The sequence below is a fragment of the Epinephelus fuscoguttatus genome, linkage group LG4 (genome assembly GCF_011397635.1).
Source record: "Epinephelus fuscoguttatus linkage group LG4, E.fuscoguttatus.final_Chr_v1".
Lineage (NCBI taxonomy): Eukaryota > Metazoa > Chordata > Actinopteri > Perciformes > Serranidae > Epinephelus > Epinephelus fuscoguttatus.
This window is the reverse complement of record NC_064755.1, coordinates 26,722,961-26,740,437: the sequence shown is the minus strand read 5'-3', so window position 1 is coordinate 26,740,437 and position 17,477 is coordinate 26,722,961. Positions and strand designations below refer to the sequence as shown.

Below are 17,477 nucleotides of genomic sequence, written 5' to 3'. Positions count from 1 at the left end.
TTTGGTACTTAAAAGAAATGGGACCAGGTTGGTGTTTTACAAGTTACAAGGAAGTCTCAAGGAAGTTCTTGCACTTAAGTCCCAAGTCCCAAATCCTGAATATTAAAGTTTGAATCCTGAAGTAGACATAACTAGTCCATACCCATTGGTAGCTTTGTCACCTTCTACCTATGCCAATCCTCAATGCCTATGTGCAGTTTCACATAGACTGACCACGTCAGTGAGTAGAAAAACCTGGGACAGGCAGAATGACTGACTGACAGAATGACACACTGACAGTTTTCGTGATTATGTACAGCATACCATACCATGATTTAGTCATACCAAAAATTAGAAAAAAACCCCAAACATTCGGCCACAGGGGGAGCCACAGCGATCGGTCGCATTTTAGCCATTTTTAAGCATTTTCTGTTGTTATAGCGCCACCCAGTTGCCAATTAGAATTCTACATATCTACCAAGTTTAGTAAAAATCGATATGGCAGTTAGGCCTAGATGAGAAATTAACTCTCTAGCACCCCCATTTTGTTTGATGGGCTCAATAATGGCGGGGTCCCCTCAGATTATGTGTGGTCATATGCCTACAAAGTTGTGTGGTGATCGGTGAAACCCTTGAGATGTTATACACCTTTATGTGATGAGCCACGTCCTCCGCAATATTCATTGCCTTATAGAAGCTCAGTTTTAGTAAGTTTTCCAACTTTTGCCAAGAGGGAACTTTAGATATTGGTCCCTAGGTTATGTTCACTTATCAGTTTCATGCAGATCGGTCACAAGAGATCGAGTTTAAGTAAAAAATTCAAAATGGCGGAAAAATCTATATAACCACAAGTTATGGGTTCTTGAGGCAAATTTGTTCCTCATGAGGAGAGGCATCTCTGTGCAAAGTTTCATGTCTCTGCGACATACGGGGCACGAGATATGCCCATTCAAAGTTCGCAATTTCAATCGGTTGCTATAGCGCCCCCCTTTGGCCAATTGATGTAATATTGCTTCATTCGCATCCTCCCATGACCCTCTACCACTGTGCCAAATTTCACATGGATTGACCAAGTCAGTCAGGAGAAAAACGTGGAGCAGACACACACACAGAGTTTTTGTCATTATATAGTAAAATACACTCTTCACTAAATGTAATTGTACCAACAAATTGCAGCAGAGAACTATGAAGAACGAACAAAATTATAGCAAAGATACTTTTGTACACATACAAAACTACAAATACACATACAATTAAATACAGATCTTAAAACGCATTCATGATTTTTGTCAATTTAACATCATCTGTGAAGAATGTCTACTTTAGGATTCAGACCTAAAAGTTTAAGAATTGGGACTTGACTTTGGACTTGAGTGCAAAACCTTCCTTGTGACTTCCTTGTCACTTGTTAAACATCTTCTGGTAAGAACCAAAATAAAGGAGCCCAGTCATTTAGCCATGTTGGCTCTCTTGTGTGTGACCATACCCTCAGTTTAGGAATAGATTTCTTTCAACACAACAATAACTTTACAATATATGCAACATGAAATGGGAGGTGTCCGGCTCAAACAAAGCGGATTTGGGGAATTAAGTGCTGACTTGCTGGGATTTAATAGCATTAATGATAGTCGATTCAGGAAATGAAGGGATATCAATTGATTCATGGCACATTTTTTAATTAAAATACATTTTTTTGACTTGGGGGAAGGTATCAGGCATTTTCAAGTCAAAGGGCTCAAGTCCAAGTTAAGTCACAAGTCATTGGTGTTAAAGCCCAAATCCAGGTACAAGGTTATTTTGATTTTGTCAAGTCAAGTCTAAAGTTGTCAGGTCTCTGACTCTATTCCAAGTCAAGTGACTCGAGTCCACACCTCTAGTTCTAAACTCAGTAAAACTAAATGCGAGAGAAGTTTATTTCTGTCCAGTGGCAGAAGTTTAAAAGTGTTCAGTGGAAATCAGATTTGACTTTGCCATGTGGTTGTGTAATATGAATATTCATCTAAGATCTGAAAGGACAGAAATATAAACAGGGTGAGACTTCTAACGAAGCTTTCAAACATCAGTTACTGAAAATCTGACAAGGATTTTCCTCCGGATGATTTCCAGAGAGATACAGTGCTCTTCAGCTTGTGTCAACAAGATGTACTCACTCGTCATTAGCAGGGTTGAGACTTGAGATCCAGGAATAAGACAGATTAAGATAAAGATCCTTAGTTGTTGCCTTACTCTGATACGGCTGCACGTGGTTCACTGAGTGCCACGTCTAATGAAGGCGTGACCTACTGAGGACGAATAAACTACTTTCTTGAAAGCCCTTATGAGTGGATTGAAGAGAGATGTGACTCCTTGTGAACAATGTTAGATATTTTCCATTCTTTTTTATTCTAACAAGCAGGAAATCAATAATAATCACATACATTCTTCTGGTAGCATTTTGACGTTATCATTATGAAAAAATATACTGTTTTTTAAATAATAAGGACACATATTGCAAATATAAAAATCTCCAGTATGAAACACAAAAGATTGTACCAAAAATACTATTAACATAATAAATATATATCTTAGTGGTTTTTAAACATTTTTATAAGGGAAAATGTCTTGTTTAAAGTGGAAATGGACAACTTTACAACTTTTCTTCCCCTGGCATTTTCAAGTGGTATTATTTTTGATGTCGCAAAGACAACCTGATTACAATTCCATTTTCCTCAGCGGTGAGCAGCTACAAAGAGCAAAGGACATGCTGCATTTTGGTTCCCACCAAAACAAAAGCACTGTTCCCTTCCTGTTTTGGCTGCACAATGGTCGACACACCTCCTTTGTGCTGTCATGTTGAGCTTCATTTTCCCTGGAGACTGTACACGGTGGTGTTGCATAGTCAAAGTGTGGCTTATAGGTGACCAGTCAAAATGAAGATGGTGTTATTATTCAATAGCCATTACATCATACAATCAGTATTTACTTCATATTGGTAAGTTAAAGCAAAAAAAAAAAAGTGTCTATTTCCAAATCGAAACTATGTAACTTTTGAAAGAAGTTCTTCCTTTTACAAATAAAACGTTGAACTTGTAACAAATAAAACACACCGCTGCTTCATTAAGTACACTCAGGATCTGCTGCTTTTGGTTGCTAAATGTTGACTCATGTTAGCAAACTTTAGCCAGCTATTGCTCTATGATGGATATGATGAAGTAGATTCTCCAACTTTTCTCAGCATTGGCTGCTGTTGCACTATGTTTCAGCATCCTGTAATTATTAATTGTGGCATAAGCGGCTGCTGTTTGACACAGTAACAAAGTCTCGCTTTAACATAAGTAACTGACTAGAAAAGCAGCTCATATAAAACTTGAATGACAGACATGTGCGAAACTCTCACTTTCAACAACCATCTCAAATCTGCTCTACGTCAGGTGGAATGTGGGACTTATCTATTGCTCACACTGCAGCTAACATTGATGTTTCAGTGTGTAAATGCAAAATGCAAAGACATTTACTTTTTTTTGTTGCCAAAATCTGTGTGAAAATGAAACAAGGTGCTTATGGTTGTGCACATTTTCCCAAACGCCTCTCTCACCACTGACTGTTACACAAGTGGGAGCGCTGAACAAAACAGGGAAATTCAGTGAGGGTCCCTTGCTGCCTCCACCCTTCCCTAAACACCCTGATACAAATAATCAGTCAGCAGTGCACTGGAGCGGGGCACAGAGGAAATGTCCACAGGAACTTTACATTTTTTTCTGACCTCTAGTAGACCAAGCTGGCCTCAACACGTTCTCACATTACTTCTCCGACACCACACCTACTTACTGTGAACTGTTCTATCTATGGCTCTCTGACCTGAAGCTTTTGCACGTATGATCAAAACGTTTTAAAGGTGTGCCTCTGTTTTGACAAAGAACTCCTCCAGATTGCGACCTACACCTTCCCCTTTTTCCCTTATCTCAAAGGAATGAGATGTACTCACTCTATGAACATTGCTGACATCACTGACTGATCATCATTAGGCACTGTTGGGGCCCCTCAGATCATTCGAGCTGCTGACTGCCTCTGCTGCTTTCTCCCTCAAAAACACCAACCTCTTCCTGTTCTGGCTTCTCTTCTAAAACGAAACTTGGCTTGTTCCTGTAGACCTTTCTGCCAAACACAGCTTTTGAACACTTGCACAAATAAGGATTTAGGTTGTCGGTGGGAGTGTTCCTGCCGTTGCAGGCCTTATTGGTGTTAAAGTGGATTTCCTTTAATGCTGCCTGCATCCTAGCATGAGAGCAATGGCAAGGACAAAGGGCCTGAGGATGTGGCTGGACCAACAGAAAAGCTTTCCAAAGGGTAAGGGGTGTAAAGTTGAAACAGTCATTGGTGCACACCCTATCTGAACATCCCTAATACCGTTACAGCCAGTCCAAGAGTGATCCATACTATCTGCGGCACGACAGCTGATGCATCATTTCTTAAGAAGGGGGTATTGCTTCGGTCAGTGTTTTCATTTGTGTCTTGGATTATTTGCTGTGCAACCTGATACGTTCTCACCACTTTGGTGTAGTTTTTCTCTTCAGAAACACACCGATAGCTGCCATAGTGCTCTTGTGCCACATTAGGAATGAGGTGCAGGCAGTTGGACTCCATTTGCAGACAAGGGCTCCTCTGGTCATTGTGCTCCCAGGTGTAGACAGCATGATAAGAGTCTATAGGACAGGTCAGATAGCAAGGGTTACCCAGGGGTACCGAGAGAGTCGTTCCCAAATCCAGTGGTAATGGTGAAACTGTCTCTCGTCTGGTCCGGTTTCCTTGTCTTTGTTCTACAAGAATAAAAAGAAGATCAAATAGAGATGTCACCAAAAGTGTTTGAGCTCTTAAGAAGTTTGTATGAATAAAAGTTTCATCATTAGTTACCTCCGACTGGTGGAGGACACGCACTTCTGTTCCCATCAATGACATTTTGAATGCCCCCACTGTGAATGAAGATTTGTGTGAGATGAGTCACTATGACAATGCAACCAATGTTGTCTGAGTCTTGGTATGAATGCTGTCCACACTTACGTGAGAGTCGAGGTGCATCCAGACTTCATCCAGGCACAGTACGGATCCCGTGCCAGAACACATTCATCACAGGACTTGATCTCCTCACACCTCTGAAGGTCCATAATGGAAATTTTCTCCGAAAAACCCACCACTAATTTTTTCTGAGCAAAGGGAAACAGAAACATAATTCTAATTTAATATTATCAAAGGGGTTTTAGGCATCTTTGGTGCAATGCAAGTAATACAACACTGACGTATTATCACCATGTAAAGTTGCTGCGGGGAGCATGCTGGCATTTGATTGGCTATTTGCACACCCAGCAGACATGAAGCAAGAGTAACATTTAGTTTTGTGTTTCTAATGTATAAAAGTCCCAGATTTCACTCCTTGTAGCTCTGTTTTGGTCTCCACCAACTCATGAGGAAAATTATTCTACTGCTAAATGCTCCACTAGTCTGCTGTTTGGTGCTAGGCAGGTAGCATGATGAGAGCTGTAAGACGGAATTTGTACTTCTGCATTGAATCGACGCTGTACCTACGCCGTAGCCCGACGTGCACCTCCCCAGAAATGTAGCTACACGTCACGGCGACGCAGACTTCCTGTCTATTTTTGTAAGCTGAAACCATTTCCCTCAGTGGAAACGAAGCTTTTATTTACTTCAATTTCAAAGATAAGAAACACTAAATTGTGTAGATAATAAAGCCTCCACTAAAATATCATTTTAAGTCTTGTGGGTAATTTATACTTCGGGATTTATCCTGGCTTAATATGAGCAGAGGAAATCTCTGCTTGTCGCTAGGCTAATTTATACAATGTAAAATGCCATAGGCTTGTGCTAATAACGTTAGCATGTCATATTTGTTTGGAAAACGTGTTTCGTATAAGACGGTTGTTTTGTTGGTGAACCTTGTGAGTTGTAACGGAGTCAATTTTTTCAATGTTACCTTTGTTTAATGTTATGTTTGTTAAGACTGAGCCAGTACAGAGAAGTTGTGGGCCGTCAAACCAAAACAGTAAGCTGACAGATACTAAAATATTCTTTAGAGCTATGGGTAATAATTTTCTGTGGCTCTGTTACCGTGAGCGACCTCTTTCACAGAGCACAGTCATTTGATCCAGTTAATATAAAAATATTGATTAGTGCAGCTTTGAAATATTCAATTGTGAGAAATGAAATTTCACTAATGTAAGAACAACACCACAATCTATAATGCATGAGAGTGAAAATGGTATTTTAAATACCTTTTTGGAGTCAAGCTTCATTGATTGAATGCTGGATCGGCTGGAGAGTTGGGTTTCAGAGATGATGAAAGGTTCTGATCCGGCCTCTAAGACTTTATGGATCTTTCCAGAATCTGTTGGAACCATTAGCATTTGGTAGCATTGTTATTACAGGAGTGATGCTGTATTTTTAGCCCATTGTCCCTCCCAGAGATTCTAAACAATGCATGATTACAATCCAAAACAATAGAGAAACAACACAAGGTACACATTGCTAAACTAAGTATGGAAGACCAGGGATAGTGTATTTGTTCCTAACCAGAACATACCAGTAGCCAGAAGCAGAATGTTATACATGCGCTGGTCTGATGCAAGAACACGGTCCACTACTATCTTGGTATAGTTGTTGCCGCTTACATAAAATGGAGCGGAATAATGTATGGAGTGAACCCAGTGAGTCATCTCTGGGTAATCTTTTACCATATTGACAGTGGCCAGTGGCAGGGTCCTGCTGTTTTTCACACACTGAAAAATAAAGAGACACAAACAGTGTTTTAATTTAAAGGACTTTAGCTGTGAGGCTGCAGATTGCAACCAACTGAATACTGCTCCCCTTCCAAGCATGTAGTAGAACCTAAGATGGCTTTCAGGTAACATTAAAACAAAGTGGCAAACCTCCAAGGCTGAATAATAAAACCAATGCATAAGTGCCAAAAACTGCAGTTTATCGAATGGCCACTTGAGGCTGGCTCCAAAACAGAGTAAATCCCATAGACCCCAGTGTTAATATGCCTAACTTAACAGCAGAAATAAACATGTTTACAGCCTGGTACAAAAACAGTTTTGATCTCCATGGCCAATTTTAACATCCACTCACCTATTTATATTTTATCAAGGCCTAAAGCTACACATATTTAAGGGTGGGGCCAATTTAAATGACAGGCTGTCAGCGAGGTGTCACCCCACTCTATGAGTCAGATCCACTTTTCACTGCTCCACAACTCCACCCTCTCTTCCAAACATGATTTCATCTGGCTCCACAAAACGAAGATGGTGATGCCCGAGATGCCAAACTTGACGCCACAACATGGGAGTCCACAAACCAGCAGCTACATCTGTTATTATATACAGTCTATGGTAAAAATATATCAGACCCTCTCTAGTATGTCCATTCTGGGTTACTCTCAAAACATGGTGACCGCCAGGGTAGAGGGTCTCTCAGGGGCATATATATAGACAGTGCAGGCAGCGTGGTTGCACTGGGGCCTGTGAGATGGGGGACTCATAGAGAGTGGACTCTTCAATAATGTGTTGGGTGGAGAATGGGCCCTTATCGGTGATTGCCACCTTGAATATATGCCAAAACAATCATTTTAAATAAATTTAAAACAGTGCCATTTGCTATATATGCCCTTGAAAAAGGCAAACCCATCTCTGTCATGTTTATTTTATCTTTTTTTTTGTACAATAGTCAATAGCATCTGTAACAAAAGTATATGCTTATTCCATAACTATAAATATACAATTAAAATTGTTAAATCAATCATTTATTTGGGATTTTTTGTTGTATGCAGATATGAAATGATGATTGCTAGGTCATATGTATGTTAATTCTATCCAACGTCAAGTCTCCGATCATGTGATGAGACGATATGTGCATGATAGCATGCACTAGGGCCCATCGTATCTACTTTACACCACTGGAGGACCTGCTCCATGTGTAGATATAAAGAGCTCATTCTAAACTAACAAAATCACAATTCTTAGTTTCAGTTGATTATACACTAATGAAAACATAATTATAAATATTATACTCCATTTCTGTCAGTAGACCCCCCTAAATCAACACACAGGTCCTTTAAAAGTAGTTTGTATACTGTAGGAAATGTGAACATAAACTGAATGTTTATAGGACTCTCAGTTTAAGCAATTCAGGTCCTCAGGTATACAAAACTGGAGGCACCTGAAGTTGTGTAAAAACAAACCAGACAAATATTTCTTCTGGCTATAAGCTGACCACATTGGAGACACAGGGTTTTCTTTACAAGCCATAGCAACAAGTCCACCCCCTTTAAGGAACCATTACTCAGTGAGTCAGACTGTTTACTACAATCAGAGGAAAGTCTGAAAATCTATGTTTGTGGGGCCCCTTTGGTTCCCTAACTACAGGGCTGAACTCAAATAGACTTCATGTTTAAAAAAACCTACAGTTTGAATCAACAAATGGAAACACTGAACCACGTTTGATTGGAATGAATGATACAGACGCACATTTTCCACATTTCCACCCATTTATGTAACATGTCTGTGTTTTTCTTTAAGCTACACCCTCACTCAGTGACATGTGATATACAGTGGACTGCCCACAATAAATGTGAGTGATGCCAAGATGCATGAGATGGTTGGAATCAAAAATAAAACCCTCAGAGGACGTATTCTGTCTTTGTAGAGCAGCATAGCAACAAAACAAATGGTTACCGTTCCTGGCCTTGGTTTGGGAATCTCATTGTCGTAGCCCTTGAAAGTTGAGTTCTCAAATATATCTTCTATCATTTGTATTGTGTAGATGCACACTGCAGTGGAGTTCCTAGAAGAGAAGTAAGATAAGTTAGCATAAAAAATACTGTTCTTATCTGTTTATTAGTTGTTGCCTCAACAATGCATGGTATTGGTTAGGGTTATGATGTTGTCCCATTGCATCATTCTGTTCGTCTGTTAGCAGATGATCTAAAATGTAATGATTGGATTTTTCTTGGCATAGGACGAAGGAGAACTGAGTAACATCTATGGGACTGGCCAAATGGGGTACGGTACTCCCAAAACGGAACATTGATGCAACTCATCAATCAAACTTTGTATCTGACAAACTCTCCATTACTCTTACAAATTATTACATTACCAAATCAGACATAACAGCCCCGCCAGTTTTAAAGAGGCTTGGTCGAGTGCTACAGGGGCAGTTTCCTTAGCCATACAGCTCGATCCATACTGAGGACTAAAAGTCAGGATAACTATTGATTTTGAGCATCCTTTTTTAAATAAGTCTCTTTCGTGAGTCCTCCAACTATGTAGAAGTACAAAACTTAATTGCCAGAGCACCTTGGTAAACAATTTGAAACCTGAGCAAATTGGGTTGGTTTCTTTCAAAAACATGGGAAGAAAGCACTTAGCAAGGAAAGAGAAAATGAAACAAAGAATTAGCAAGAAATTAGTAAAAAGAAAAAATGAAAAACAAGAAAATTAGTTTAAAAAAACCCAAAGAAGACCTTAAAAATGAGCTTTAAAATTGCCATTATTCCCAAAGTTTATGGAAGAAATTACACCAATTTGCTCCAGGTTCAAAGGTTTGAATGGTCGTGAAAGGCGTCTGACAGCAGCACCAGAAAAGTGATGTTGCTCTAGGTTTCAAAGGGTTTAAGGAGCTGTATGCAATGGAGCATACCATGTGATTCAGAGTCTGAGCAAGCCCCCCCTTAGGAGCTAACATTGCTAACAGCTCTAACAACAGCAACAGTGCTGACAGAGCTAATGGTGTTAATTTGGGCGTGGTGGCCAGAGGCTGTGCGCTATGCTTCTCACTCACAGGAAACTTACATGCACTAAAATGCTCGTGCATCCCGACCATCTACCACAGCAAAGAACAGAGAAGCTCGGATTACAACATACAGAGGGAGCATGACTTCATTTTCTGCTCAGGATGCCATTACTATATATTTACATTGGAAATACTTGTTTGCTGCTGTATCAGTGCTTTGAATATTGCGCACAGCCCCTTTAAGCACACAAAGCACAATCAGGCAAATGTGTGCATCTCCTACTGTCAGACTAAAAGGTAGCAGAGAATAAAATGAACACTCATCTTATGTATGGCTCTAATCTTTATGAATGGACCAACGCAAAAGAATATAGAAAATGGAGCAGGTTTGGATTTAGTCTTTAGATGTTTTTTTTTTTGTCATCAAACAAGATAAGTCATGTGGCCAACCCACTCGCCTTGGTGTATTTAGTCGATACATAGATATACTGAGTAGGTCAAAACCTACTGGCCAAGGTTAGTTTTGTCTCCATGGGCACAAAGTATTTTAAAATGCTGAGCTTTCAGTTTTAAGTGAGAACCACTCTGTGTTACCCTGTCAGCATGTTGCTCAGGGTGTTGCGTAGGTGCTTATAATAATATAGGAAGGAAAAGCGTCTCACCAGCTGCTTGTGAAAAGGGCATAGACTCTGGTGTCGTGCCAGTCGTCAGCGTGCATCACATATATATCTTGGAGGCGGTTAAAATAGAGCGACTCGTCTGGAAACCCACAAACAAGCCGGGCCTTGAGGAAAGATGTCCATATGTTCTGGAAGAATCTTTTTGATCCACCTTCATCTACCTGTGAAATAAATGACACCAGAAAGACGCTCTTTCACTTTTCTCTTGCAAGCTGAAACTCATAAACTCAGGGTTACTTGATAGGAGTGTCATTACATGGACCATGATACCTGAAGCAAAACACCTAACTACCTTTAGGTCTTGTTTTGCACTGATGTCAGGGGTGTTCAAAAGATTGTATTTCACCACAAGAACAGCTGGGTTAGCCCGATTCACTGGTGCAGGTTGTGGGGATGAAACCACCGTGCTGCAGATGGTTGCACTCCTGCATTAAGTATGTGTAAGCCTTTGTCAAAGCCTGGCACTGTATTCACGTTACTGCAGGATATTACCTTGCCAACTATACTGCTATCTCCCTTTGCTTTTTTTTTAGCACAGTGCAAGTAAATAATAATTTCCTGCAAGGTTATCATTTTATCCATGATGCCAGCCTCAGCATATCATTTATCAGACTTATAAACCTGTTGTAAATAGTGGCTGACCTTAACCATTGTTCTCAGAACAAACACAGTTGTCAGCATCAAATGAACCTGGTTTGAATGACGGCAGCCTTTCATCTCCTTTGTCTGGGAAATGCAGGTTACTAACGGAGGCACAGCCAACACTCTGATACAACATTAACGTCAGACTCTGCTGCAGTGTCCCACAATTCAATGTCTGTTTGTTCAAGCGGAAACTAGAGTTAGAATACAATACATGTGAGCATATCATGGAAAAATGTATTCATTAATGTACAACACTGTAAATCTAATGAAAGCGTGGAGCGCAGACTTTGCCCTGTTTGGTTGATTTGTTTCAGTTCATATGTGCAGTCACAGTTTCAAAGTTCATTCTCAACCTCGGGAATAACAACTGGATAAAATAATCTAACCGCAAGGTCCATTTAGAAGGGCTTTTGGTGCTTTTGATCATATTACATGACCTTCATTAATATGGACTAAAGGCCATGTTGGTCCTTTGATCCCATCAGACCAAAATAGGTGGAAGTATGGGAGGGGTGGTGGATAGGAAGTCTTGTTTTAACATTGATACTACAGCGTAAACAGGACAGAAGAGGTGTTGGGGAATTTACTGTTGCAGTGCAGAAAATACAGAATCGACTTCAAGGCCCTACTTGCTGTCTGTAAGCCACTCAGCTGTCTGGGCCCAAAACATATCCCAGATATGTTTTCTGAGTACAAGGCGGGTAGATTTCTCAGACCTGCAATGACTTGACAGTAAGTGACCTGCAGTGACTTGACAGTAAGTGACCAGAGTTAAATCCAAATGTGGCTGCCCACTGCTGGACTCAGTTCCCCTTAGACCTAAAATATGCCCCAGCTGTAGCCATTTTTAAAACTAAGCTCAAGACTGTTCTCCTTTCTACGGCTTTTTATTAATCATTCATTCATTTTCCATAACCGCTTATCCTGTTATCCCAGCTGACATTGGGCGAGAGGCAGGGTACACCCTGGACAGGACGCCAGACTATCACAGGGCTGACACATAGAGACAGACAACCATTCACGCTCACGTTCATACAGACAATTTAGAGTCACCAATTAACCTGCATGTCTCTGAACTGTGGGAGGAAGCCAGAGTACCCGGAGAAAACCCATGATGACACAGGTAGAACATGCAGACTCTGCACAGAAGGGCTCCCCCACCCTGGGTTCAAACCAAACCCTCTTGCTCATTGTCAACTCATCACTTTTATTAAACTTCTCTTTGCTTTTATTTATCTTACTTTGTTCATCTGTTTTTTCATTTTTTTATTTTTCTAATCTTTTGCCTGTAAAGCACTTTCAGTGATAAGGTGCTACATAAATAAACTTGCCTTGCCTCGCCTTTGCCTAGTAAGATGATAGCTTCACTGACGTAAGCTGAATCTACTTCAGTGTCCGGCGTACCTTACAGACTCTGGCAACCCTCGATATCCAGGGATCGGCCTCCGGGTTGTTATCGGAGTTCTTTTCACGGAAAAAAATGTAGATTTTCTCGTTGTCAGGGTCCTCTCTCCGCCTCACCCAGGACGCAGAGATGAAGGTGGGCTCTGAGGGAGGAGGATATGTTTACTAAACTGCTTCACCGTTTACAGTACAGAGCAGTGTCAGCAGCAGGCAGTTTATGATGAGAAGGCTTGGCATGTGGGACCAAAACAGAAGATAATTAAAGTGCACTGAAGAAACAAGAACAAAATGAGTTCAGGACTGAGTAGTTTAAAGACAAACTGATACTAATCAGATGCATCTTCATGATTCATCCTACATTATAAATAGATATTACCCACCTGAGACCCAGTTGTCATACATCCACACATTCGTTCTGCTGCCAGCTTTCCTTCTGAATTGTAATGAGCTTCCATCTGTATCCAAAGGCGCTGCTGAATATAGATCCCCCTCTAAAAATAACAAAGAGGCATCATGTGAAAATAAGCAAAAGATGCTCAATTATTGAGTATAATTCTGTGAAACTGCACTCGTGCCAACTCTGCTATCACACATGACTTGATGCGGTTACATAATCTGCAGCACTGAGCCACATTTTTAAAAACATGGGCCACTGCTGGGTTGTGCAAGAAGCTGTGTTTAACATACCTACTGTGAGGGAGATGGAGTTATGCGTGTACACAAATGGAGAAATGCCTGTCCCCTCATAGCTCTCCACGATTTCGTTTGACTGGTTGTTCACCGAAGAAAACTGAAGAAGCACAGACAGTAAACAGAATATTGTGATGGAAAAATATCTAAACATCAGCCACACAACACCCTACTGAAATTACAGACAGGGTGCTAATTAAACTTTAATCAGAGCCACAGCCATTACACCGAAACACTTCACGCTTTAATCAGCTTCAATCTGCTGTTGCCAGTAAAATCAACCAGCCACGGTAACTGTGGTAGGTCAAACAGATGCGACGTGCAGATGTAGTGCAACATCAAGTGACATATGCAAACACTCACCAGCTTCCAACACTGTGGTTTGTGTCCATTTGTGCCACAGACAAAGAGGCTGTCTTGAAACTTCTCGATCACTGTGATGACATTTTCACATTGGCCCTGCAAATACAGAGACTGTTACTGCCACGCCATCACACAGATTCAGTTTTTTTTATTTAAAAAAAGCAAATCATTACTTTCTACTCACTAACCTCTTTGCACTGCTGTTGCCCCGGGATTTTCAGAGAAAATTTCTATAGGGCGACATCAATTGGAAGACAAATGAACAAAGCTTACACTTAAAAACAGTCTCAAATGAGATATTATAAAGAGAAACTGAACATTTCACACATTTCCTTATAATTTTTAACCAACAAGGAATGTTGCACTTCAGGTTCTGCCTCAAAAAGGGTGGTTTTGATGATCACATATTTGGAATAGCTGCATGATAGATAAACATGAAACATCTGTAAGGTTTCTTTCCCAGGTGTTTGCTTAAGCCAAAAAAATATCCCACTCAACATGCTGTCTTCTTCTAAAGTAGTTTCAGCTGCTTCTGCCACAAACTAGTATCCATTAGCGAAATGAAGATCTATATGTCTGTCTTATGGTCAGAACTGAGGCCACGTTTGCTCTGATTTCTTGGAAAACGATCAACAGTCATTGGTCCATTATTTATTAATTATTGTGTTCTGATAAACACAAGTCTAGTCATTTGACTTTTCTGGATTATTATATTACAGAGATTTTCATGCGTCACCAGGAGGGGCTGGTTGGTGGCTTCTGAGACAATGCCTGGCATCCTCTGATGAGTATAACTGGAGGCTGACATACTGTCTTTAAGAGGATATGGTGCGCTCATCTTTTAAGATAGCGTGAACCTTCTGGTATCTTGTGAAAATAGACAACCCAAGACATCCACTGGGACCATGCCGGTATCATGTCTGCGTAGCTTGTCAGGAAAGGGGCTAAATAATGCTCCTAAAGTTAGGCTAGATATTTGCAAGGGAACGACTGGCATGGCCATTTTCAAAGGCCTCCCTTGAAGTCTCACCTCAAGATATCTGAATGAAAATGCGTTCCTTGGGTACCGACAGAGCAATGAATCACCCAACACAGAAACAGGATTTTTATGGAACTAAAAATGCAAACTAAACCATGCTACACGACGCACATCAAAGAATAAGTATGTGATTCCCTCACTCTCACGCTGACATATTTTCAGCTACAACTACAGCACAGCTCAACTCCTGAAATTCAGTTTTTTTAGCTTTTGGTGTGTCACCCTAAGATTTTCACTGGCCCTATCTGGCCACACCTATGAACAATCTCTGTTGACGCCACTGTCACCAGTGTCTGCTTGTGACATGTGTTTACCATTAGCAGTTAATAAGCAGCTGCTGCTGACGAGTTGAAACTGCATGTTAGCTGCTGGCTTTGAAAGGATGTATCTGTTGGCGGGTGCTGCTGCCAGACAGACTAACAATAGGTGTGTGACAGCCATCTGCTACCGTACAGCATCTAATTATGGCCCCAGCTGCATCACAAAACTCCACTGCCACTGTCATGAACCACACAAAAAACAAAGTGGGAAGCCCATCAATAAACCATGAGATGATGAGTAAATGGGCAAATGCATGTAGTGAAGGTCAGGGCTGGGCACTATGGAGATAATCAAATATCCCAATATATATGTTGTTTTTTTGTTTTTTTTTACCAAAAACCTTGATATTGATACTGTCACAGTACTGTAGGGTTGACTATTGGTACTTTCACAGTGAGAATTTATGAAAAATAATCATTAGTATTGGGAATATAATGAGTGGGTGGCTGAAGGCAAATAAAAGAACAGCTAGAACATTTTGGTAAGTTCAGAAAATTAAATTACTTTACTGCACTGCAGCCTGTAAACCAGGTGAAGACAACACTTAAGATATCATGTATCCCAAATCTAAGATGTAAGTCCAGTCCTACTGCAGGTGATAAACAAAATTATCAATTCAAACTATAAAAGTTAAGAAGCACCCACCTCTATAACATGATAGTCATCTGCATCAAGTTTCAAGACAAAATCAGTCCCTCCAACATACATCTCCTCAGAGTCCTCATGGTAGAAGAACACACTGTGGTTCTGATGGACTTGGTATTTGAACCCACCACTGAGTATATCTGAGGAGTACAGAAGCATCACGTTATCACACTTAATATATGACCCGGAGGGATATGAAGGTCACACGGAACCATATCAATGACTGTATTGTGCACTGACATTTAACATTGCAGATAGTCTCTGGTTGCTCCCTTTACAGCGCAAAGTTGTGTTACCTAAAATGAACTAGATTTTATCAGGCTTAAACAGGATTTGAAGACAGGATTAAAGCTGTAACTGACCTTTCTAGACATCTAATTCGACACACTGATTTTACATGAATATATATAAAACACTGCAGTCGTGACGGCAAAGAGGTGACATGTGGACTTACCTTTGATGACAAGTCTGGGATTATTTTTTGATCCAAGAATCGGTGAATTGAGGACTGGGTGAAAATCCGCAACGAGCAAAATATATATTAAAACAAATCGCCTCATTTTGCGCCTTGCGCGTGTGAACTGTTCTCAATCCCTGTCTCTGTTCGCAAAATGAAATCCTCGGAAAGCTCAGACAGGTGTCCTCTTCTCATCAGCCAAAACCCCGGTATCCAACGCGCATTACTGCTCGACGAACCTCATTCAGCAGCCAGACTACTAAAGCAGTCGCCTTTAGGCGGAGCAAACCCACACAGCGTGGGTTTGTCCCTGCAGGTGGTGGGCGGGCTGCAGGATCTATTATCACCTATCAATGTGACAATACGACAAGAGGATTCTGTGTAAATATATTAAACAGATCTATAAGTACAAGCCAGTAAACACAAGAAACACAGACTTAAATATATTTTCAAGCGACAACACTTTCCTTGTGCTGCTTTCAGGCACCTTCGCAAGTAAACGCTGAGCAAATTATGTTTTTTTTTTTCCACAAACATGAAAAAAAGGCAAGTGGTGAGAAATGTCTCAGAAGGTGCAAAAATTAAAATAATAATAAAAAAAAAATAGGGAAAAAATTAAAAAGCTAAGAGAAAACTATATTATTAGTATTACATTAAAAAAATTTATGTTACAGATTTGTTTTTAAAAAAATAAAATTTAAGCACCTTTTTATAAAATAAAAAATTATGTTACAGATTTGTTTGTGTTTTTTTTAAATAAAATTTAAGCACCTTTTTGCTTATTTGCTTTTAACTTTCTTTCTTCTTCTTCTTTTTAAACTAATTTTCTTGTTTTTCATTTTCTCTTTTTACTTATTTCTTGCAATCTTTTGGGGGTCATTTCTTCCTTCGTTGCTCATTGCCTTCTTCCCATTTTTGAAAGAAATCAAGCCAATTTGCTCAGGATTTAAAGGGTTAAAATAGGCAATACCTAGGCCTATAAAAAATAATAAATGTTTTAAAAAGGTAACAAAAGTGCCATCATGTAAATGTATACAGATACAGTATGTGCAGTGACTAATAGGCTGTTAGGTGGTGGACTTGTGAGGACAGGTGTATTACAAACAGCCTGTTGCAGTAGTAATTTGACAAAAAAGAATTCTGTAGGCTATGGAGGGAGAAGCTACTGTAGTAAACAGAATAAATCATTTAAATGCAAATCTACAACTACAAGAACCACAGCAAAACAATAAAACATCTTTAATGAGACTCATTAATATGAGTGAAATCATATCTGATTGCTTCCTTGACATAAAGTAGAGACAAGGTTCAGTTGCAGTCTGAGTAATTAATGTTGGTTAGCAAAGGCATTAGCTCTGATACACATAGTGGCATTACTTTAAGTACTTATTCGCCCGATTTATAGTCCAGATGGGGCTCCAGGACTTGGAAATTAGACTCTGTTTACCGGATCTACTGACTCATCTGATCTGAAACA

At 40.0% G+C, this 17,477-nt stretch overlaps 1 protein-coding gene across 1 annotated transcript; it reads right to left on the bottom strand.

The window, feature by feature from the left end:
- Positions 1 to 2,354: 2,354 nt before the first annotated feature.
- sema7a (semaphorin 7A) lies at positions 2,355 to 16,273 on the bottom strand. The gene is made up of 14 exons (XM_049574746.1): positions 15,998 to 16,273; positions 15,544 to 15,683; positions 13,727 to 13,768; positions 13,539 to 13,634; positions 13,173 to 13,275; positions 12,866 to 12,976; positions 12,486 to 12,628; positions 10,419 to 10,597; positions 8,700 to 8,808; positions 6,551 to 6,746; positions 6,243 to 6,355; positions 5,017 to 5,159; positions 4,870 to 4,928; positions 2,355 to 4,775 (listed from the first exon to the last, which is right to left on the bottom strand). The coding sequence occupies exons 1-14, from the start codon at positions 16,101 to 16,103 to the stop codon at positions 4,345 to 4,347; spliced, it is 1,971 nt and encodes a 656-aa protein (XP_049430703.1). The 5' UTR covers positions 16,104 to 16,273; the 3' UTR covers positions 2,355 to 4,344.
- Between the last annotated feature and the right edge of the window lie 1,204 nt (positions 16,274 to 17,477).

What these genes read in the sequence shown, in the direction of transcription:
- sema7a (XM_049574746.1), bottom strand. Translation starts at nt 16,103, where the DNA reads ATGAGGCGATTTGTTTTAATATATATTTTGCTCGTTGCGGATTTTCAC. An exon ending in GGCAACAGCAGTGCAAAGAG is followed by an intron (nt 13,635 to 13,726) that starts GTTAGTGAGTAG and finishes CTGTATTTGCAG; the next exon opens with GGCCAATGTGAAAATGTCAT. An exon ending in GTGTCCTCCACCAGTCGGAG is followed by an intron (nt 4,776 to 4,869) that starts GTAACTAATGAT and finishes TTATTCTTGTAG; the next exon opens with AACAAAGACAAGGAAACCGG.